This window comes from Lepisma saccharinum, chromosome 7 (assembly GCF_977018435.1).
Source record: "Lepisma saccharinum chromosome 7, izLepSacc3.1, whole genome shotgun sequence".
Lineage (NCBI taxonomy): Eukaryota > Metazoa > Arthropoda > Insecta > Zygentoma > Lepismatidae > Lepisma > Lepisma saccharinum.
In genome coordinates, this window is record NC_139235.1 from 14,320,013 (window position 1) to 14,345,082 (window position 25,070).

The 25,070-nt window shown below is 38.4% G+C and overlaps 1 protein-coding gene across 2 annotated transcripts in view; it reads right to left on the reverse strand.

Annotated features, from left to right (window-relative positions):
* Positions 1–25,070, reverse strand: part of Nox (NADPH oxidase) — a 390,569-nt gene that overhangs the window by 255,848 nt on the left and 109,651 nt on the right. For both annotated transcript variants that reach the window (XM_083125014.1, XM_083125013.1), the window contains exon 2: positions 11,617–11,711. In XM_083125014.1, coding sequence (XP_082981140.1) covers positions 11,617–11,711 — 95 coding nt within the window. The remainder of the gene's footprint in view (positions 1–11,616; positions 11,712–25,070) is intronic.

Here is a 25,070-nt window from a genome sequence, read left to right on the forward strand (position 1 = left end):
AAGAATAGTTAAGTGCGTTAAGTTTATTATTCAAAATTATTTAAGTTTCTTTGTGATTATTTTAGAATTGAAGTTATTTGAAGAAAGAAAAACAGATCAATTCATTGAAATTAAAGGTAAAATTGGTTTTGTTATTTCGCGACATTTACTCTCCATATAAAAGTAATAAGTTGTTTTTTGTTATAATATAGATAGATAAATATTTGAACCGACAATATATACGTATACGTTACACCCCAATACATTTTTTCCAGTAATGCCTTCGGGTACTTTACTAACCAACTATGATTTTGTATTTCAGTGGTTAATGGCGTCAATAAAAAAGAAACTGTGTTTGTGTAAAGAAGAAATACAGGGACTCAAGTCCAGTAACCTAAATTGTTTTTTTTTTTTAAAAAAAATAGCAGTAATGAATACCATATTAACAAATAGATGAGTAGGTTATTGTTATCTTAAGTGCAGATTTCTTGATGCCTCAAAATCATACAGATAGTTAATATATTAAATACATATTTAGATTAATCTTCTGTAGTTACCTGTTGGTAGGTCATTTGTCGAAATAGCCGTTCTTATTCAAGAGGGAGGACTGTCTCATTGTAATCAAGGGGTCACGATCCTCGTTGGAGTAGAATAAAACATGTTCTTTGTGATAATATTGAGAGCTCCATCGTTCAAGCGAATAACTCTCGAACAGGCAAAGCGAGCGGTATACGCTCGAAGCCCAGCAGTACACGTATAATCGTAATTTGTCTGTGGTTGTGGGACCTCAAATACGGATCGTGAAGTAAAAGAGTAAACATAGTAATCACCTCCATGTGAAAATGTAGTTTGGCCTATCTTACAAATGCACAGTAATATATGAAAAATGAAACAGATGATTGTGGGCTGAAACTGCCATAACGGATATTTTATATATGTGTCTACGCTACGATTATTGTCACATTAAAATCATATTGGATTGTAAACGGTCGAGTGTGAGAGAACAAGTACGAGCGAGCGAAAGTGGTCTCCTGCAGTACTCTAAATAGTCCAATGATTGGTAATTATGCGATATAGCCCGAACACCTCTCACTCGTTTATTTCGTTAATTTTAGCATTGATACTTACCTATTCTGCATTGCGGAAGATTCTTTAAGGTGAAGTTATGCCTTTTTCCATAAAATAGTGTCAACTTTTCATATTACGAGTCATTATTTGTCTTCCTTGTTCCGCTTGGGTAACAGACAATATGGCGTGCACTCGTCGTGGATCATCGCACGTCGTGCTTGTGTTTTGTCGATTTGGAGTGGGTATGCAGTGTTTCAATCTTCTTAACCGAAAAATTCCTACTTTCGTGTTCATTATGTCATCACAAACCATTGACGGATAGCCCCAAAAAGCCATTGACGGATAGCCCCAAAAACCATTGACGGATAGCCCCAAAAACCATTCACGATAGCCCCACGGACCATTTCCGGCAAGGTTAGGTTAGGTTGGGTTAGGTTAGGTAAGCAGAGTTAAAAACATTTTTAAAAAATCTCGTAAAAACAGAAGGTACATTTGGAAACACTGGCGAGACCGCGTGACTTTCGACGGTCGCGCCATCTGCAGGCACATAATGGAAACAACGGGATAATGTTGTCGCTTTACAGAAAATGCAAGTTCCTTACATAAAAAGTTATTATTTCTTGTTCTGCAGCATTCTATGGTGAAGTTTTCAGTTTCCGCGAAAGGAAATACCTCGAAGAACTTCGACAATGCTACAGAAACTTATTTCAGTACGTAGTTTCTCTTGTAAATTTGAAGAAATCCGTTGGAGCTATATCGCATATTTACTCAATGATTATTAAACAAAAGCGGTAAGTACAGTACTGCAAACTACCATTGTTTAGTTATCTTTGGTGAGAACGAGTGAAGTTAAGAATTGACCTAGCACCGTCCCGAATTCTTGAAAGTGACGTGGTTGGACAAAACGGGTATGACCTAGAAAGGTCTGAAAAAATTAATCCCTCGTTCATTATATTTTACAAATGCCTAATTATTTTAATAGTACGTTATTTAAATTATTTCTTTTTACTCCATCATAGAGAAGTTAGATACTTCCTAAATTGTAGTACTAATATTTTTTTGTGATTTACGTTTTGTAAAATTAATTAGAAAAAAACATTCCCTTTCATTGAGAAGAATTAAAGACTAATTACATGAAGTAATGGAAAATTCTACTTTAAAACAATCGAATAAAGTCGGTAGCACTGTACGTACTTTGGACAAAAATGATATGTAAGGAAGCAAATTGCAATTCTAGTGAGCAAGACGAGTGTACAGAGAAAACAGATCGGAATGCAGTCCGAGTCCCTTACAAATTGGCCGGCGCCTTATGTGACTCGAGGATGCTTTTTGTTTACACAAATTAAATGGGGAAGACAGCCATAAATCTAAAAACCAGCTGGGTTTAATCCAAAGAGAACCGAGGCGAGGTGGACACGAACAAAAAATCAACTAGCATCTAGAAACCGTTATCGAATTGATTGAAATACACACCTTGCATTTTTGGGATTAATATAGTGATCCTTAAGATGCGGTACGACTTTGATCTTTTCTTAGGAGCGACTATTTTTCATTTGAGTTTCTGTAATGTTTCATGTGACATCTAGTTAGGAATGAAACGATGTTTCAGTTAGGAGTTCTTTGTATTGGTACTGTTATGTGTGTGCTTAGGTGACAAAGGCCCAGTTTGAGTTGCGTGTGTTGTTCTAAGTCCACTTTATACACAGATAAGCTAATTGGGACTGGGCCTACAGTTTAAAGTGGGATCCGAACCACTATGGGCCTCCACCTGGAATCGAACCCGGGATCCCTTGATTTCAAGGCGACGACGTCACTGATTTTGTGTATGGGATTTGTGATTTTTATTTAATCCAAGCGACACGCGACAGGTGACAAACGACACTTGTCTCTTGGAAATCAACTTTCAGAAATAAATGTAACTTTTCGAACCGAAGCGACATGATAAGCTGCACATGTTGTTTATAGCTTACCTTGTGGCTCGGACTGGGCCAGTCTCTCGCCTCCGTTTGATGCTTGCGTCGCGATGAATGTTTTGCTTTAGACTGAAGGGCATCGTGTCGCTTCTCGCTTGTCGCTTCGGTACGAAATCCCCGTGTCGCTTGTCGCCTCTTGCCTGTCGCTTGTCGCCTCGGTCTGAAATCCAGTGGCGCTACCACAGGGGGGGGGCATTGCCCTCCCTTAACCTTGGACTGAAATAGGTTCTGGGGGGGCAAACATTGAGGGCCAAGAGAACCTGCAGGAGGCAATTACGGCCCACAACTTCAAATTTTATGCAAATAAATATACTTTTCGTAAAATTTTCTTCCTCGCTTCGCTTGCAATACTTGCTTTTCTTAGTCTTATCAAGTCCAGAACCGTAGCTAGGGTGTGGCGGGAGTCGGCCCTGGGCACCGAACGATCTAAATGAAAATAAGTTGTAAGATTGATTGGTTATTTTTTTGGTTTTAAGTCCGCTTTAGGCACAGAAAGGTTAATGGGACTGGACCTACAGTTTAAAGTTGGATCCGAATCACTGTGCTATGTGCCTCCACCAGGTATCGAACAGGGGACGCCATGAACACAGGGCGACCACTACACCATCGGGGAGGCACAGAAGTTGTAAAAGAGAGAATACATTGGCGTCCCGTGAAATCATTTGCGTCCTATTAAATCAATATTGATTTCAGCCTGCAAAGAAATTGGATCCAAAAATTTTCTTGCTCGATTCGCTCGCATTGCCAGACAGAGGAATAAGACTTGTGTCTTAATTGATTTTGTTTTAAATATATGAACAATTGTTTTGAGGAAAGGGAGTGTGCACATTTTAGAGACAATGTATGCAATTTTTGCTGTTGGTTTATTGTGAGATGGATGAATTGGTTGTGTAATGTATTTAAATAATATATACTGTATATTATATATATATATATATATATATATATATATATATATATAATATTATTAAAGAAACGTTGAATACGTACACAATTTAGTGTCCACGTCGCTCCATGTTGCATATATCGTGCATGAAAGTTATACATGTTAATGTAAAAAAAGAATTATATGTGGAATGTATTATCAAGCGTTTTCTGTCTTTCAGAAATAGTTTGTGTGCTTGTTTTGCATTATTAGTGTGAAATTGAACGTGTTGAAAAAATATTTAAAATCGTTTGATCGAACGCAAATGCATTAGCACCAACTTCTACCCCCTTTTTGTATATTACGATGATAATAACGTCTTGGATATTACTATTAGTACTACTACTACTACTGATAATAATAATAATAATTAGCATTAATATTATTAAAATTATTATTATTACTATTATTAATATTATTCGTACTTTTATCCTGGTAGCCTACTTGCCTCCCAGACAAAAATTCGTGATTACGCCTCTGCTGAAATCTCCCTTAGATATCACGCCGAAGCGATACGCGTTCACCAATGGAACGCAGGTTTGTGTGGCCTGTCGTCATGCTGTTACAGTGTGAAACGTTAATGTTGTTGACTTGTTCGCAAGCGGCATGTGTCGCGTGTCGCTTCCTTATGAAAGCTCCTCATAAACACAGTGCCTGGAGGTTCAAGTCCGATAATATGATTTCCTCTAAGAGCTTTCACACCGAAGATACAAGCGACAGACGACCTCTGTCGCATGGGGATTTCACCAATCAACGCAGACTTATGTGACTAGTCATGCCGCTACGGTGTAAAACGTTGCTATTGATTGGCTCGTTTCCAAGTGACGCGTGTAGCTTGTTATTTCGTGTGAAATCTTCCTTAGACGGAAATCTAGAATGTGTGTACCGCCCTCCGTGGCCCAGACCTGGACATGGATGTTCTTTGTGAATGTCCCTTCATAAATTTCATCACATCATCACTCATCCTCATCTTTGCGATTAACCAAACGAGGCAGAAAACAAAGTAAAATAAACCAAATCAATCTAGCAATTGGCTAATCATCCATAAATAAATTCATCTATAATGTGTGAATCCCTACATCCTCACTCCGTGTGTGGCTTCATGTTACGGTTAAATGAGAAAGGGTAGCTTCACAATTTGTCGTTACAATTTTTTTAAAAAAAAATATCATTTGGAAATGAACTAAAGTTGGTATAAATACAGGGTATTTCAGAAGCCTCTTGACATTTTCCTTATAATGCTAATGAATGGTTTTCAGGATGGGATGAAAGACACTATTGTCTTCCAGGAAGACGGTGCACCACCCCATTTCGCTAGAATCGTTCCGGACTACCTCGCTGACAGCCCCGATAGGTGGATCGGCCGTGGCTCACCAATACTTTGGGCGGCTCGTTCTCCAGACCTCACTCCCCTAGACTTTTTTGTCTGGGGTTTCATAAAGTCTAGGGTGTACCAAGTAGAGATCAACACCATGGAGCAACTGACACAGCGAATAGCCGCAGCAACAGGGGAAATCACTCCAGACTATGTGTTAAGTTTGTCTTCTATTCTATAGCACTTTTCAGCAGTACTGTCAACTTTGTCAATAAAACGATTTTTCAGGATACTCACCGGGAATTTCTTGAATTCTGGAAATTATTGCCTCCGGTAATTCTGTGTGAATTTTGCTTGAATTTTTCTCCGTACACGTGGATAATTGCAATTTTTAATATCCAAACCCTAATTTAATTTATTCATATTTTTAAATGCCTGAGGCAAGTTTTTCACATTTTAGCTTTTATTTTTATCGAGGAATGAAAAGACAGCTCCGTGGAAAATATATTAGAATTCTTCCAATCCGTTTACTTTGTTAGTGTCATTTGCAGAACAATCTACACAGAGAAAAAGGTTTGTTTGGATTAACCAAAAAAATGGTAGTGGTGAACAAATTGTTTGTTTAAATAGGCATCAACCAAACAATTGTTCACCAGTACCAAAAGATTTGGTCAAGTTCTATTTGTTTGACGTAAACAATTTTTTGGTTACCAAAACCAAATATTATTTTGGTAAATCTAACAAAATGTAGCCCATTTGTTTAGAAAAACCAAATCAAAAAGTCAAAATTACCGAACGATTTGTTAAATAATTTATTCATAATTACTTATGTTACAATGTGGCTAATTTTAGCTAGGGTGGATAGTTTGTAGAAACTAACTGATCTCAAAATACACATGCAGACTAGAAAGTTCACATAAACTAACCGTTTTTCGAGCGTGTTTGTTTTTCTGCAGCACACTTAGCTTTTACTTATATAGTCCAGAATCGAAAAGGTTGCTCATGGGAGATTCATTTTTATTCACTGCAGTGCATTTTCTTCTTTAATTTCTAGCTCTAATGTTCACATATCTTTCGAAAAGTGTTAAAGCACAATTTTTCACTGTCATTACAATCAAACGTACCACTATTTGTTGTACAAAAACTTATGTTTCTTCTACACGTTCTGACAGAACCATCTAGCGGCCGGTGTAGGAAACTCAGTATAAAGTAAGTATATTCTGAGCTTTTTTCAGAATATTAGGTTACACAACAACAAAGACTCGCTTCGAGTAATTATCTATCTATATGAGTTTCAATTTTCGACAAAGGATTTTCATACTACACTCGACGAAACTGGACAATCGTTATTTCAAATTCGAAAGCACGCTCACGCACATATAGTAAATTTAACCAAACGTTTTGTTTCTCTTTACTTACATATGTATCATTTTGCTTACGAGTACCATATTTCGTCTGACCAAATTTTTTGGTATTCTTAAACAAAATTATTTAGTAATTACAAGTAGGGACAATGATTTGTGGTAAATAAAATTCATGAATTTCGCATTTAAAAAGTTACAATTTCGGTATATAAAAGTGGTGAAAAAAGATCATTTCGTTGGAAAAGCGGTAAATAAAATTCAAAGTTAAGTAGTCTGCACCTACCTTTTATCAGTTAAAGTGTACACTTAACATAAACTCTGCATTGCATGGTTTTAAGTTGTATCTCTGGTTGGTCATTATATTACCATAAGCTGAAAAAACACGCTCACAGTCAACATTACTTATAGAAAACCACAACACTTGCATAGCTAGTGATCTTTAAGTGCTAGCAGCATATTAATTAAATTCAAAGATACACCTGACTCCTTCACATCCCTCTTTACCATATCCTGAAAAGCTTTGTACCCTCTCAAAAAATTTAATTGTGAACATGCTCTTAGAATAGGCACATTCTTGCAAATGTCGTACAAATCTTCATTGACAATATTTCGTGCATACTAAATAAAACATTAACATTTAAAAGAAATATATTTCCTGGATCTTCGCGGAGCAAGTCATTTAATTTTGTACAAGCCTTGTTGCCTCGAACTCTCGAGGACGTTCAAATACTGAAATAACTTTGGGCATTGTAATTCGCTAAAGAAACTATGAGCAAGCGCACAAGAAGCACGGACACGAAAATCCTTGAAACTCGTATTTTTGTGTGGCGCGTAATGGAGACACAGACTACACACGATCTTCTGTAGGCCTTTGATTGGAACTTTTTGGACCGCAAACTTTGACTGAAAAAAATAGTCCTACAAAAACATAACATTAACAGCAAAAAACTAATTTCCGTATTTTCTGCATGACAGCAACGTATTTACGCATTACGTTGGAGCGAGATAGCCTGAGATGCAGGAATGGAGAAATGAACGAACGGAGAAGAAAGAGGCTAAATACTTATCATTGACACCGTTTGCACTGTGCGACATTGCGCTTCTGATGATGTAAAACTACTTTACGCAGTCATTGTCACCTGTAATGAAATGTTGAACTTTCACCAGCAAAATAACATTCCAATGTTATGAAAGAAGGTAAATTAATGTGTTTTTTTTGTTTTGACAACTGAATTTCGGTGTTATTTCGTGAACTTCGACACTTTTCGTTTCATTTCGCATTTTGATTTGTATTTCGCGGAACTTCGTGAATAAATTGGAGCCGAAAATGGTCATAACTCTTATCCACTTGTCTCGAAACAAAATTATACACACTTTAAAATAATTTCGCGTTTAAAGCGTTCGCGAAATTTCAGTGTCCCTAATTACAAGCAACATTTGGTTATCGGAAACAAAATGCATAACCAAACAGCTCAACCAAACTTTTTTGGTAATTCCAAACAAACCAGTTTTTTCTGTGTATCTATTACTCCAAGATAATATATCTTTGAGTTTGTTAGGTAAATTTCCGTTTGAAATTCTTATACAATTAACAATATTTGAAATATTACTATATCCCGTAACATTTGTGACTTGTGTTTGTAGATGTATTTCGAATCTGAGTATGTGAAATGGCTAATAAACCTCGCACCTTCAATTATTTTTTTAAAAAATATATGTAGCGTTTAATTTAATTTAATTAGAATTTTTGAATAATTTGGAATCTCACAGACCCTTTATTTTGTAAATATATTTGTGACTGTATATGTGTGGGTGGTGAGAAGCGGTAATACGTAAGTTTGAAATGAGAAAACTTCTGCTTTTACCCTTGAACTTTTGGAATGTTTGCCTTTAAAACCGGGAATTATATTTGAATTTATCATCGTCCTAGAGTGGTCACCCTGTGTTTGACTAAAATGTCAAGATACTTTTGAACCACCCGGTATATCATGTAATAATGGCGTAACAATGAGGCAGAACAAGGAAAATTCCGTTCAGGTACCACCAAAACGTATCCGACATTTACCAATTAGAAATCTGACCCAGCCACACTCCGCAAGGTCTAAATGGACGAAGAAGCTCGCCGATCTTCACTTGTCGCAGCAAAGGAAGACCGAGGCAGCCCAACCCAGAGAACATTTATTGGTTTTCTCTGAAGATAAATATCCCGGAACGTGATACGACCCCCATACAGCGGAGGAACTGAACCGAGCCTCACCAATTAGAGGTTTCGTGATAAGACCGCAACTATTACTCCTCGAGTATTCTGCCTGATCCTCTAATGGCCTATTTGGTTGCGTCTCCGCGGTGGGAGTTCGCCTGATAACTTCACATTACGGCACCGAGTGGGGTAATTCGTGGGTTCATAAAGCTTTATCCTGTTTTCACGTGTACAGTCAAGAGCAAATTTAATTGTGCGTAAGTTCAGGACATCTGCAATTTAGTAAAAACAAAATTCCTTCTTCAGGACCAAGTCATTAGGGCAATTCATGTATTTACACATTTGTATAAGAAGCACACTACAATTTAGCTAAACACCACACTTATAAATCCACTAAAGAAGTTAAGAGTAATAACAAGAAGGGCTGAGTTAGTGTTTTAAGTCCACTTTATGCACAGTAAGGCTAATCGTTACTGGATCTACAGTTTAAAGTGGGATACGAACAACTTGTGACTCCACCAGATATCGAACCTCGGACCCCTTGATTACAAAGGAGACGTTGCCACTACGCCACCGGCGAGGTCAAGAAAGAAAACAGCGAAATTGACTGCTGGATATTGGCATCAAGGATGAGCTTTTACGTAATAATTTTCACATATTGACTAATGATAAACATAATTTTTTAAATAAAAATCATAATTATAGTAAAATTTAGTAATATATGTATTAATCCCAATGTGTACCAAACACCCCAAAATTGTAACAAGAAAGTGAAAGTGTAATGAATGCCAATAGCTACATACTGCAGTGGATTTCTAGTTGGAAGAGATCAAAACATGATTCCTTCTCCAATGTTTTTAACATGCAATTTCTACTGTAACTGTCGGTGTTCACTACAAATTAAAAATTTCTTGCTTGTCCTTTTGTTCTTTGTTCAATATCTTTTTTACTATTTAGTGCAATTACGCAATATAGATTTTTTCAAAAACACGGTAAATTTCCCTGACTTTTCCATGATTTCCGGTTTTCCAGACTAATACACAGACACCCTGTATATAGCATGCTTTCTAGCTTTATTGTATAGTTTTTCCATGTTGGCGAATGAGAACGAAAGGAACTATTTCTCGAGATAAATAAAAAATACAGTCAGAATGTTTAGTATTAAGATTTGCTTTATATTTCATTTGCCTAGCGTAGAATTGACACAATAATTATTCACTGATTACTTTCATATTCCCTTCTTCTTGTGCGTTACCCCCACACCCCCTATACGCCTTCATGGCGTGGTGCTATGCACAGGGGAACACTTTACCTTTACCTTTTTTTCTTCTTGTGTGTACGTATTGCTTGCGATGTAGAATCATTTCAGTTTACGGTTGTTACAAGCATTTGGATACTTTTTTAATGTAATTTTTCGCGAAAACACACATCAGACATTTATTTGTAGTTTGATCAACGTTATAGCTATAATATCCTACTGTAATAACTGTAACATTGATCTAACTACAAATAAATGTCTGATGAAGGGAGTTCTCCCGAAATATTACATCAAAAAAAGTGTTTAAATGCTTTCAACAAATGCAAACTAGACGAATTTCGCATTTTCTTCTGACTTTTCTCCACAACTACCACTTTCCTTTCGAGATTATTTTGTAAGAATGAATTGCAAAGCAGCCTTTCAGAGTGGTAATTTTTAATCATAATTTCTATGATAATGTTAATTGGTTTACAAACAATTCTACTTGCCAAAACCTTACACAAACGTGATGCGCATATTTCTTTAAGCAAGCTGAAAACACTTCAATGATAGTAACTTAGAGAATAATAAATCGAACATCACTGATTTGTTTCGTAACAAAGATATCGTTGTGAAGCTTTGTAAGTCGTATATTCTGTATCTGTAAGTATTAATAATGCCTTCTTTAGTTCGCGCTCGCGGCTTATAGCCATTTTAGGAATATCTATTACCCATGAGTGACAAGACAAGTGAACAAAACTCTTGAATTGAAGTATATTTCCAACAGGAAAGCTACAATTAATATTTTGAAGTATAATATCAAACATCTGAGAATAATGTCCGTCCGCTGCACGAAAGCCGTTGCTTGCATTTCCATCCATGTACTTGAACCAGATGTTGCGAGCAACTGATGACGTAATCCCCGGTAAGTGTTTCCAAACACACAGTTTTTTCACTATATTGCCCAACCTAAAGCAACCTAACCTTACCGTGATGGTGCGTGGGGCTATCGTGAATGGTTTTTGGGCTGGTTTTTGGGGCTATGCGGGAATGTTTTTTTTGCGGGAATGGTTTTTGGGGCTATTCGTGGATGGCCATACTATTCCGAATGGTTTTTGGGGCTATGCGGGAATTTTCTGTTAAGAAGGTTGAAACACTGCTTTGCCGTTTGAAACACAACACAAGTCAAGATTTGCCCGCCATTTTGCGTGTTCAGGAAGCGAGAAAAGAACGAACAATAATTACTCGATATGTCGACAATAGATATTAATTTCGTTAAAAAAAGCGAAATCCCTTGTTAAACAATCTTTCGCAATGCAGAATAAGTAAGTACGAATGTCAACAATTACAGAATAAACTACTTACAGCCGATTCCCGGCTTTGACAGTTTTACCAAAATAATTTGCAACTTACTCCTGAAAATTGGTTTATTGCCTCGTATCCCTGGTTTTAAACTCACTCACAGTAGGGAAGTTATTCAATGGATACCGTTCAATTAAAGATTTCATGCTATGTTAAGGAATACTAAAAAGCGAAAAACATATATAATACTTACGTGAGCCTTGCTTTGAGAAATTCGACCCAGTCTTCTTGCACTAACAGATTGTCCCTGTCGTGGTCGAATAAGCGGAACAGTCTCTCCAGCAGGTCCTGCAAAGACAAAAAAATCACCCCAGTCACAAGATGGCACTCCAGTCGCCTGTTACGTGCGAGAATCAATAAACATTAGAGATTTAAAACCATAATAAAGGACAAAAAACTGTTCCATGGAGGCCAAACAGCAGAATTTCAAAGAAATGGAGTCATGGTCAAGTATAAGTCAGCTAAGAAAACACAAGTTGTTTAATGTCTACGAAACGCAAGGAATCTGGTAGATCATCTGGTTATTTTAGTCTTTGGCGTCGTAATTGAGTTTTCAGAGATATCAGAATAAAAAAAGACATGATGTTAGGTTTGTGTAGCTCATAAAGCATTAAGACTATTGAAAATGTTATTGTCTGTGAAGATCCAACTGTGTCTGTAGATTGTATACATGAAAAAAGTTTGTTTCACCTGCGTGTTTTATAGTAAATCTTATGTTGTGTTCAGACAAGTATGCAGTTGGGGGAGGGGGCGAGGGTTCAGGAGATCCCGAAACGTTTCACTTTACACTAGAGTTAGTGTTTTCTCAAGTGAGAAATAAAATATTGAAACACTAATTTAACAAGAGAAATAATTATCATTCATTGATGTTATAAGTGGACTTTCTGATTTCGTGGTCAACACTTTTTTTTTATGTTAGGCAAGGAATATATGTTTCCCAAAAACGTTGCTCCAATTCGAAGATATCGCATTCCTGCAATGATCTGTACAGGTCTTACTTTAATTTCTGTAACATATGAAATTATATGTGTAAAATCTATAATTTAGGCTTACATTAATTTTCCAGTGGTACGGAAAGGTAGGGAGACGGCAATCTTGACCAATCAGACGCTCATGCATTTATTTATGTATTTTTCTTCTTTTTGGGGGTTCACTCGCCCCTGTCTCCTCTGGCACCGCCATTGTCTATACCCCTTGTCCACCCCTTGAAAAAATTCTGGATATGTGCCTGCTTGTGTTGACAACTTTTTGTTTTCGTAAATGTGTAATTCCAGTTTCTCTTTTTCTAAGAACATACGTATATTATATTTCTATCATTTATGATTTTCTTTACACTTTTTCTAATTTTTGTTATCTTTTTTGATACATATTTCCATTCTTGCGTCTTTGCAGACTACTATTTACAATTGTCGTGCCTTTCTAACGTATTTCTAATTTTTTATGTCATTCAAATTTCGTATTTGGTTTTCTTAAATTGCATATTTCCTTCAAGCAACATTCACATTTCTCATACTTTACCTTTCCTCATATATTACGCCCCTCCCCTTCCAATAACCATTAAAGTTAAAGTAAAGGTATAAATTTAAAAATTATTGATATTTAGAGCATCAGCACATACGCGCTATTTCAACCTAGTTACTTTCTATCATGGGGGAACGATCATGAGTTACTTGGTATAGAATTACACGGCGAGCTGTTTCGCATTTCATATTGCAACATTGTTTCGCCGATAAAGAGAAACGAACACACACACTCAAAGGAAAAATAACGATAAACCTTGAAGGAAAGGTACATAAATGTCTGTATTATCGCCCTGCAAAATCCGGATTTGATGCCCAGCAGCACCGAACCTTATATTGGTCACACAGGCCTTGTGCTTCTTTTTCTTTCGCATGTAAGTGCAAGGGCTACGAATGTTCCGGTATTGCAACATACATTTGGGAGCCGCGTCTGTCCATTCTCCGGCCAGCTTTATCTGAAGCAGGATCTAAAGAGCAAAGGTGCACTCTGGGCTCTGTAAGGTATATAATTATAGCCATTGTTGAGGGAGCAGGCGAATGTATAGGCGTGAATTTGTAACGCTGATAAGGATCGATTCTCTTTTGTTTGGTCTCTGAAACGCTTGCTCTTCTAAGTGTGGTACCCCTGTCATACAGTGGTGATAAACTGTGCTACAAGATACCAGCATTATAAGCCAAGATAGATGCAGCACCAAAACATGGAAGTTTACATTGTTGTGCATCTTGCAAAGATAGACACCATCGAAGTACGTGCGCTGGTTTCGTCTAAGGTCGAGGTAAAGCTTGTGGCTTTACGTACTGTATTAGAACATGAAATATTTGGATTATCAACACGGCTAAGGAAGTACAGATATGTGTGTGTGTGTGTGTGTGTATGCATAATACATAGCACACAAAACGCTTGTTCGTCTAAGTGAATATATAAATATTTACCACACATATATCCAAAAATATCTATCATTCTTGCTGTATTTCATCAGTAGCGTAAAATACATAAAAATCTAATAACTTTGAATTAACCTTCATCCGCTCGCGTACCCGGCAGATTGTCGTCTTTTTCTAAAGAAACTCGCGACTTGTCCCCCACGATCGGGCGGGGCCGCGGCGGTGGATGTGTTCTCTATACGGCGTACGCTTTTAGAAGGAACATGAGTTCAGCCAATACGCAGCCAGTGCTGTCGCGCTGCTGCCAAACAAACTGCTAGCGGAAAGGAAACGCAGAGATTTCGCCGTGTCCAATATTCAGCTTTTTATATATAATGCATGCACGTGATAATTGAGTACAATGAAATATATAGTAAAGAATTCTATACAGGATTATATCATATCACTGCAGCATATAAGAGAAACTCGTACCTGAAAGAAGTTTGAAGGAATTTATTATAGGGGAACTGCAAGACCATCATCATCACTCTCGTTTCTGTTTTCTGGCATGTTTCCCAGAAGATTTGAATAGGGGTTCACCGATTTCTGTGGTAGATACGTTACCCTGTTTTATCATACGCAACACAGTATGCACACAGACACCACACGCTTTAGCCGTAAGTTCTCGACTCGGAGAAAACACTGTTTTAGCACGCATTTCTTCCGACGCCAATTCCTTGAAACAAGAATACACTTTAAAACGAAGATTTCTGTCTTGTGAACGTAATATTTTACCCTTGGTGCCTGTACTACTTGTAATAGGTTTCGAGAGCAAAATTATTAATTTGATTTGCTTTACTTTATTTTATTTAACTTTTCTGTCACTTTTTGCTAATTGCGAAGATGGGCATGAGTGATATGATGAAATTGATGGATGGACATTCACAAAATCCATGTCCAGGCCGGGATTCGAACCCGAGATACCTGGCGTCGTAGCGCGATATGCTAACCACTCCACCATGGGAACCGGCGCTAAATTATTAAGTAACACTCGCGGAACACACACTATTGCATAACTATCGAACATAAGGGCTGGACTTCACAGCGCGCTCGACGCCAGGGGTCCCGGGTTCGAATCCCGGTCCGGGCATAGGTGTTTGTAAGTGTCCCTTCATCAATTTCATCATATCATCATCCATCCTCATATTTGCGATTAGCCAAAGGTAGCAGAAAAGCGAAGTAAAATAAACCAACATTTAATCAATCAATAAGGGCCATATTGAATCGTCTCACAACTGTTCTTCGTGGCGTACGAGTACAATTATCTTACACCGCCCTTGTTTACGAAAACGCTGAACTGAAAGTGACTCAGACTCGCAATGTTCGTAAACGCTCACGACAATGAAGGGCCATTGTTCATATTCAGCCAAATTTGACACTCATAGCTTTACCAAGACACAACTCAGCGGGGTTCATAACAAGGTGGCAAATAAAAAATAAAAAAACAGACGGAACACTGAAGAAAAACGAAGGGTCATTGTGTGTGTGTGTAGAGATGCGCGGTTTCCCTTGTTTCTTCGAGAAGCGATATCTCCGGCTGTAGGCGACGGAAATGCATGGGACTTGGACAGTCAGGTTCATAATGTCGTGTCCCATGCAATGATGAATCTTAAAGTGGCGAGTTTTATAAAGAACTTCTTGCGCGCAAAAACAATTACAGAACACGGCGTTTAATTTGCTCGCCGCAGTTTCCTAACTGTACAACGTTGCACTCCTGCTATTGGCTGGTCGCCAAGGACACGCTCTCCGTAACTCCGCCCGATATCGCTTCTAAAACCGTGCGTCGTATAGTTAGGCATTGTTCCTCAAGATGTCGAGCGAACCACATTTTTCCGACGCGCCCTACGGGTTCAGAACAGTGCTAAAATTTGATCTATTCAGTTTTTCGATCCCGCGGATGTGTGAACTCTTCTTCGATCACTTGATAAAAAAAATGTAAAGCCCCTATCACACGGAACTGTAGGAATGCCCTAGTTGGCGCTGAACTGACTTTCTAGGTAGAAATCATGGCCGCCTGGCTGGCTGCTTGACTGGTTTGGAGGAATAAGACATGTTCTAATTGCTACTAGCTTTTCTAGACTAGATACTGTGGAACAGTCAATCAGAGCAAAGTTTGGGCATGTGAAGATAATCTGTGACTTTGCAAAAGGGAGTTTCTCGTCAGTGCTTTCCGAGTGTTGGCTGTTTTTGTTAGCAACGAGATGATTACGTGCAGTGCGTTCGTATTCAGTTCATTAATATTTAGGTATTTATGCAAAGCGATGAGATGTGTACGTGACAAATAAAATTAGCCGAAAATGAAAATCCTTATTATTACAAGTGTATTAAATTAATGTTTGATTTTTTTAAAAATTCGTGAATGAATTCTGCGAATCTCATGTATGAATATTGATGTGCATACCCGAGTTTTTTTTTTTCGAGCCAATCTCTGGTCCATAGTTTTGTTTTTAATTTTTGATAAAAGCACAACATTCTTCAAATTGATCGTCCATCTTTAAGCCGGCTTTAGACGAAAGCATTTCCTTTTAACATTTTTGCTAGCATAAATGCTATGAATTACAACATCTATGCTGAGTGCACGGTATTTGTTTACAATTGAAACAACTAAAATATTGTTCCATACGTGTAGAGTAACCGTTATAAAGTATGTATTTTAGCAGTGCCATTGTTTTATACCTAATAACGTTTTATACGAGACGTTATTCCTCTCGGTTCAATAGTTATCGGCTTTTAAAAATGTGAAGTGATACATTGTTTCACGCGGCCGCCATTAAATTTTCACTCGTCTATCGACAAGTATGATAACAAGTATCGTGTGAGGCGAAAACTAGCAAATGGGTAGCTAGTCCAGCGCCAACTAGGGCATTCCTACTGGAAATCCAGTTCCGTGTGATTCAGGCTTAAGTAAAGATTTCAGTTTTTTGTGATGGGGGAGGGGGAGATGGAGAGAGGGGGGACGGGAGAGAGAGAGAGAGCGAAATAAAAACAAATGTGTGAAAAATACATGCTAAAAACTGAAATATTTACTCACATTTTTTATCAAGTGATCGAAGAAAAGTTCACACTTCCGTTCGCGAACGGCAATTTGCCGTTCGAACTGGACAGATCAAATTTTAGCACTGTACTGAACCCGTAGGGCGCATCGAAAAAATGTGACTCTTTCGACATCTTGAGGAACAATGCCTAATTGATTTTTCTTAGTCATCTTTCCAGTTTTTTCTAGTTTTCTTTGGGCCAAAGTGAATTTGTATATTTCTTCTACTTTAAACTGTTTTGGAGTTTATATAATAAAGTTTTTTTTTTTAAAAAAAAAATGTCCCTTGAAATTACCTTCGAAACCACCAAATCGAACTGCAGGCATAAAAAAATTCCTATCTGCGAAAAACCCATGAAAATAAACAAAAAAGTGACGAACAGCGGATAGCCGTAGCGCGAGCGGATGAAGGTTAACAAAATGTTTCGTTAATTGTTTGGTAACCATTCACAAACAATTTAGTAGCCTTTACTAAATTAGGCTATTGATTTCTGACATGAACTTTTTAATGTTAATAATTATAAAACTGTATTAGGTGTGAGAATGAGCCGTCTACTTGGGAAGCAACTAGTAGGGTAAGGATGGGGCAAACGGACATTGGGGCAAACGGACAGTCCTAAGAAAATAATAGAATAATTTGGCGTTGAAGTTTGCAACAGTGCATCGGTTGGCGTTGTGATTTGAAGCAGAACATTGGCGAGAAGGTGTGTTGAACATCTGTTGAAATCTTGAAGAAGAACGCCAATCCAGCCGTAAAACCTGACCAGGTAAGGATAATTGTACTAGCAAAAACCTAAACAGTAAAAATCTGTGTGCGGAACATAAGGATTGCGTGGATTATGATGGTCCCGCCAAAGTTGCGCTTTGTAGTGTGGATACGGCATTGCTTTCTCGACATACACAGCCTGTGTCAACATGCTGCTGCCATGTGGTGGGCTTCTTCGAAAATGTAAAACCCAAGGCTACAGGCGGGGCGAACGGACAGGCTTGTGTTGGAGCAAACGGATATGCATAAAGTGCATATCATTTAAATACTATAAGGTATTATGTAATTCAGCAACTAATCTACAGTACATTTGACTCAAAATCGAAAGGGCATGTGTGAATTGTGTGTAATGCATGTATTACCCTTCAGATGTATGCATTTCTAAAATAATGTGTCCTTGTTACAGGATGGTGCGACATCGTGAACGAACCACAGACCGCTGTTCCTGGACAGATGGGAATATGGAGAGGGCTGTTAAAGCAGTACAAGATGGCATGCCTCTAGCTACAGCCGAAAGAACATTGTCTGTTCCGCGGAACACTTTACGGAGACGGGTGGGTAGCAACGTGCAAATTCCGAAATTTGGCCAGCACACTAAGCTTTCAAATGCAGTGGAGGTACAACTGGTGGAGCACCTTCTGAAACTTGATTCTATAGGATATGGTTTGACCTATAAGGAACTCCGCAGTTTGGTATATCGGTATGCACTTACAAATGGTGTTCCACATTCCTTTAATGATCTACAAATGGCAGGGAAGAACTGGATACAAGGATTTTTAGCTCGTCACAAGGAACTCAGCTTGCGTGTTCCAGAGGCTCTGTCATATGCTCGCGCTAAATGACTATCTAAGGCAAATGTTAACATATTTTACAATAATTTATCAAAGTTGCTAGACGAACACAATATGTGGGACAAACCTGCCAACATATACAACTGTGACGAGACAGGCTTGCAACTGATCTACAAACCAAAAGTCCTATCAAAGCGGGGCAAAAGAGAAGTCGTGAGCCAAACGAATTGTGAAAAGGGAGAAACAGTAAGTGTTATGGCATGTGTATCTGGAAATGGGCAGTATGTGCCTGCTTTTGTTATCATGAAGGGTCAAAGATATAATGAGAACTATGAAATTGGCATTTCTCCTGGGACGAAAATGGTTCTTTCGGATAGTGGCTGCATGCAATGGGAAGAGTTTGCTCATTTTATGGACCATTTCATTAGTGTCAAACCCCCTGGTCCTGTAGTGCTTATTCTTGATGGACGCGGATCGCATTGTTCAGATCCACCAACTCTGGAGAAGGCATTAGCCAATAACGTGTACCTTCTGTGTTTACCTCCACACAGCACACACAAACTTCAGCCGCTCAACGTATCGTTCTTTGGGTCACTTAAAACATTTTACAACGACGGCTGTAGAGTTTACGTGCGAAGAAATCGGTGGAAAGGTATCAATAAAGTGGCCTTTGGTGGCATTTTTGCAGAGGCTTGGAATCGTGCGGCCACAGTGGGGAATGCAGTAAATGGGTTTCATGCGTGTGGGATACATCCATTTAATCCACAACGCCCGCCTGAGCACGCATTTATTCCTGGAACTGTCCATGAAGTGAATGGTCAAGATCAGCGATCACCAGAACCTTTAGCGACAGACGATGATGCCTCATCCCAAGGAAGTTTTCAAGAACTCAACCCCTTGCCATCAACTTCTGGGACCTCGAACAGGAAACGAAAACCGGGGGAATTGCACTTATTAACGGATCCTTCTTTCATCGCTCGCCTCAAAGAGAAAAAAAACTGACTGCAGCAAATCAAACAACAAGAAAGGAAAATCATGTTAAACGCACCGCAAAAGATGTGTTTGTACAAGCAGGGTCAACACTGGGTGCAGTGCTAAGTGTGTTCTGTTTGGTTCCACGTAAAGTGCGTTGCGAATGGAAATGACCAATACTTTGTGTGTTCTTCTTGTGAGAATGATGACAGTTCATAAATGAGCAAATGTCCATTTGCCCCTCTCACATGTAAGTTTGCCCAGCGATGGTGGGGCAAACGGACACTGCTACACACACTGATTCATTCAACAATTTGGAAGCCAACGTTCATTATTTTAAATTATACATTGTACTATTTGTTAACTCAATGTTCACACTTTCTGTATCGACCAAATTTGTAATTTTTCAATAAACAGTTTGATAGTTATTTTGCAATATATCCTTAGGGTGTCCGCTTTCCCCGTCCTTACCCTATGAATAGAAAAACTGCTTGGAAATTTGCCGCGTGTTCTACTATCTCCGAATAGGTTCAGCGAAATTTATGAAGAGTGTGTAGAGCTCGCGACTTGTGTTATAAGAGTTGTTGACATGATTCGGTTTTCACATAAGTGTCATGCATAAAACTTATTTGTTCTAACGTGAACTTTTCGCCTGGCATTTCAATGGTTTCACAAACACACACTAAAATTACTCAGAAAAAAAACTAACACTGAGAGAAAAGTATGCGATTTATGAGAGCTTTATCACACTGGACAAACGCGCGTGCACACGCACTGAAATTAAACAGAGAGAAATTACACTGCACGATAAAACGAACAGAACTGTACCAATAAGCGAGCAACAATTATGCCTGCAACGTGAGCTTCAGACAGTTTGTTGCTTTGTGCTCTCTCCCGGAGCCTAACAACTTGCGTCTGGTGTTTAACAATGGCAAGAAAACAACTTGCAAACAGAACAAATGTGCCAGGAATGTGTGAAGACGTACTTCAAAAGTAACTGTATTTTACTTTTACAGTTACTTTCTGCTGAAAGTTTTCTTGCAACCAAATTATACAAATCGATCATTAATTGTTATAAGCTAATAACATATTTTGTGAAGACTAACATGGCTTTTACTTATGTTACTGGTACATAATATAAGTCTTCGTATATTTATATTTATTACAAAATAAAGTGCTCTCCTGTGCTTTGCGCAACGCCATGATGGCGTATAGGGGGTGTGGAGTTAGAGCCCACACTTCTTTGATTACGGTCGAAGGTGGGGTGATGTGATCAGCACCACGTCCCTGGCATCCATTACCCCCCCCCACCCCCCCGTTCAGGATTTCCTCCAGATAGCCACTTTATACGGCGCTGGGTGGGCGCTTGAGCCGCTTCAACAGGTGGAAAAAATCTCGAATCATCCCCACCAAGGATCGAACCCAGGGTCTCGCATGGTAGTCAGGCACCTAAACGACTTTCTCTTTTTAATTTTTTTTAAGGAATACCCTATGCGGTAGTATCCCAATTATTCACATCTTCTCAATTTTTACGTATGTCAATTTTCTGTTTTCTGTATTCTTATTGGAACAAACACAAACATCCATGTTCGAAACGAACTAGAATCCGGGACTCCTGACACTGCCTCCTAACCACTACGGCACGGAGGTTGACCTGAGCTACAGTGACTTAAACATTTGTATTTATTATCATTGTTGTTCTTAAGGAATGTCCTTTGGAGTGGGGGGAGATTCTACAAACTGTATAGAAAGAAAGAGATCACTCACGTAGAATATATTCTAAGAAGGGAGGTCTGTTTCGCATAAAGGGGGTGTCAGAGAGAAATAAATTTGTTGTATAATTTCAAGTGTTTATGAACCAAAAAATGATAAAAATTATAATGTAGCCTATAATTGTGCGTTATCAATGAAGGTGAAAATTACATTTTAAACTTACCCCTTCAGTTCTCTCTGAGAGGATTACATAAGCAAGCAAGAATGATGGCTAGGGTCTTCCTGATTCGTTAGTTTGCCACTTGAGTCTTGTAATTCACTGTTGTATCAATAATAATGATGAGATTTTTCGTATCTGTTATTTATAGAAAAAGGGTTCTCATTTAAATCTTAAACGAATAGCACTTACCAAAATATATTACTTTTTTTCAAAATGTCCAGAAATTCTGTTTAATCGTAAATAAGCGAATTCTAACCGGAAATATTTTCACTTTCATTTTAAAATTATCAGGAACTGAGTTGAATGAAATCACGTGGAAACAATTGGATTGGTTTTCCATTCATATGCGCAATTGCTAGTTCTGGTCTTCTTCAGTTTCCTTCATACTACCAGTACTGTTGAATTATTTCATGAAAACACTGAAATATTGCAGTGCGTCCCTTTTCAGCTTAATCCGATATTATAGCATAGGAAGAAACTATCGGATGCTGCTTACAGAAGGGAGAAGTTATAAGATCACTGAGGAACAAACTAAAGAAACAAGAGAGACTTCACAGAACACAACTGACAATGGCAAACTGTCAGCAATCGGAGGGAATTCTCCTCCTAGAAGCTTATCTTCACGCTTCTTGAAAATCCACGCCTCTTCCGTTGTGTGTATATCGCTTTGGAATTCAGGTCTACCAAACGAAAGATGAAACATAGGATAAACCTTGAAATTCCTGGCACCTGGCTGGAGCCTACCGACTGACCACCGCCAGGAGACAAATTTACTACAACTACTTTCTCTTTTTCTCTTCATCTATTGTTTGCAAGAATTAATGTATCAAAGATGGGCTTTTATATCAGAAACTAAATTCCAGCTCACTTAAAGTCCTATCGTCAATAATTTATGACACTTACATAGCAATTCAAGTGTTGTAAAGTAACTGTAGAAGTAACTGTTAAAACGTTACTTCTATTGTAAAAAAGTAACTCAGCTACAGTTGCTCACTTTTAAAAGTAACTAGTTAGTTACATTTTCTCAAAAAAGGAACTGTTACTTGTAACTTAGTTACTTCCAAACACTGGTTATGCAATATAATTGTCAAATGCTAAAGGTATGTGCTTTAAAATAAGCGGGACGTTATGGAACGAAAATGTCGGCATCTGGGCCATGCCTCGCCGTGTGCAGTCACGTGCTATCTCGGCCCCGTGTCAAACTGAACGCACTGTATAATTTCATATAAATACTAAATAACTGTCTGCTGTAAAATAGCACTTTTCAACTTAAATGTTTTGTTTTTCGGAACAGCCTAGAATTGTTGTGACTACTGATATTTGAAATATTAACGCCACAGTCTCTTATTCTTGTAAGGGTCGGATTTACAAGGATGCCGGAGTCCGTCGTTGCCTTTACGGAGAATTAATGGAGAAATTGAAGAGGAGAGGATGCATTTTGTGTACTGCTGCTGCTTCCAGCAGATAATCACCTCTCGTACACGACGACTGTGCGAAATCGTGCATCCGTACGGTCATCAAGATTCCAATCATGCACGTTCTGGGGCCTCCCTTACTCACGCTTTGCAAGCCTTCAGCCTCACGCACACACACATATACCCCTGAACGTGCAGCACGTGCCCGCGGGACATGCTTGCATCTCCTTCATCTAAGGATTATTCACTCTTTCCCTAAATTTAAATACATTAGTATATTTTCCAAAGAAACTCCGTCATGGTGAACGTTACCACATCGTCTCCGAGAACCGGCAATTCTTGCCCCTTTTTTCAATATATTGCACCAGTGCACTCCTGTTATGATGCCAAATTTCAGGACCTATGTCACAAACATCATCTTCTGGTGGCTGGCCTTGGGAGCTATTTATGCCAGCCAATCATCTTCGAGGGTGTACGCGCTGGAGCAGGTAGCAATGTCAGTTGCCAAGGGAACGCTGTCGTCTCGGCTCGAAGCCAGGGAAGTTTTTTTTCCCGAATTTGGAAAAAAAGCTGTCCTGGCGTTGGCCAAAGGTCCAGCCAAGCTTTAAAAAGATGAGGAAAGAACAGAATAAAGGAGATGAGAAGCAAAAGAGAGAAAAAGAGAAGAAAAGTATAGAGAAAAGGAAGAGACGGGAAAAGAAGAGAGAAGAATGGTGAGAATATTTGAAATGGAGAAAAGAGAAGAAGAGAAGGGAAAACACAACAAGACAAGAGAGAAGGAGAGAATGAGAAGAAGAGGAAAGTAGATAATAGAGTGTGAGAGAAAAGGAGATAAGAGGTAGAGCTGGGAATAGAAGAAAGAATAGAGGAGATGAGGGAAGAGGAAATAATAGTAGAAAAATAAAAAATAGGAGGTAGAAAGAAGAGAGATGAGTAGAATAGAAGACAAAAGGAGGGGAGAGGACAGAAGAGAAAAGTAGGGAATAAAGGAGAAGACAAAATAATAGTATAGAATAGATGATAAGGGAAGAAAAGGAAAGAGATAAGGGATCAGAGAAAAGAGGATAAGAGAAATGAAGAGTTCAGATCTAGGTAATAAAAGATGTTGGAGAAAAGGAAAGAAGAGAAGAGTAGAGAATAAAGAATAAGTCAAGGAAAAGGGGAGGAGAGTAGAAATTAGAGGATGAGAAGATTATATGATAAAGGAGAGGAAGACAAAAGAGGAGAAGAGATTACAGAATAGAGGATAAGAGAATGGAAGAAAGAAAATAAAAGAGGAAAGGTGAGAAGTATAGATAACCGAGGATAAGAGGAATGAATATAAGAGAACAAGAGAGGGGAAGTGAAAAAGAGAGGAGAGAACTGCAGAGAATAGGAGAAGGCCAGGTAAATGTAAGAAAGTACATTCATGGTATCGATGAGTCGAGAAGAAATCTTTCGACGTCGGTAAAATGCAGAAAACTATTTCACAAGCTTGATGACAACTCGTCCCCTTTTGCGCAATAGTTCACATCTCGTAAAAGCTTTTTCTTTCCTTTTCACTTATCGAGACACGATGTAGTGTTTCTACATTCCCAGCTCGATCCTACACGTAAAATGACGTCACTTCACCCGCTGGAAGAGAAGTAAGCAAATGAGATTGTCAGGAGTCGTATCTTGCGTTTGAGTGGGCGGGGATGGCCTTTTCAAAATATTGGCAAAGGATAATTTAGTACTGACCCCTTTGCACACCTGAATGCTAAAGAAACATACCTCTCTAAGAACAAGGGGATGTATCTCCACTCTGGTAAAACACGAAAGGATACTTACTATAAGAAAATTGGAAAAGGTGGGGGGGGTACGAGTATTTTTAGTACACCACCTCACGGATAGGGGTTTATGTTTCTCTTGAGTGAGTAAACAACAGAGAGTGGGCTGCAATCATTTTCATGTAGCTATTACAGTGAAGCCCCTATTTTACGTTCTCTGATTTTACATCTTCCCATAACATACATTCAATTTTCATATTTCCCCGAATTCAAATTCAATAAATTGGCCTGCATTTTTAAATAAAATTGCGAAGACTGAAATATTTCTCTTTTGGTAATGTCACAAAAATCGATGATGTTCGTAGAGGTATTTTCCTTCATCGTGGAATATATTTGACCGGGAAATCATGTATTTTTCAAGAGAAATATCTCACCGACGCACAATTGCCATTGTTTTCATTTGCTTGTCCTACGACAACCAGATGCTGCGTACGTTTGATAATGTAAGCCCCTGTCAGTGATTCAACACCCCCTTTTTTTTTAC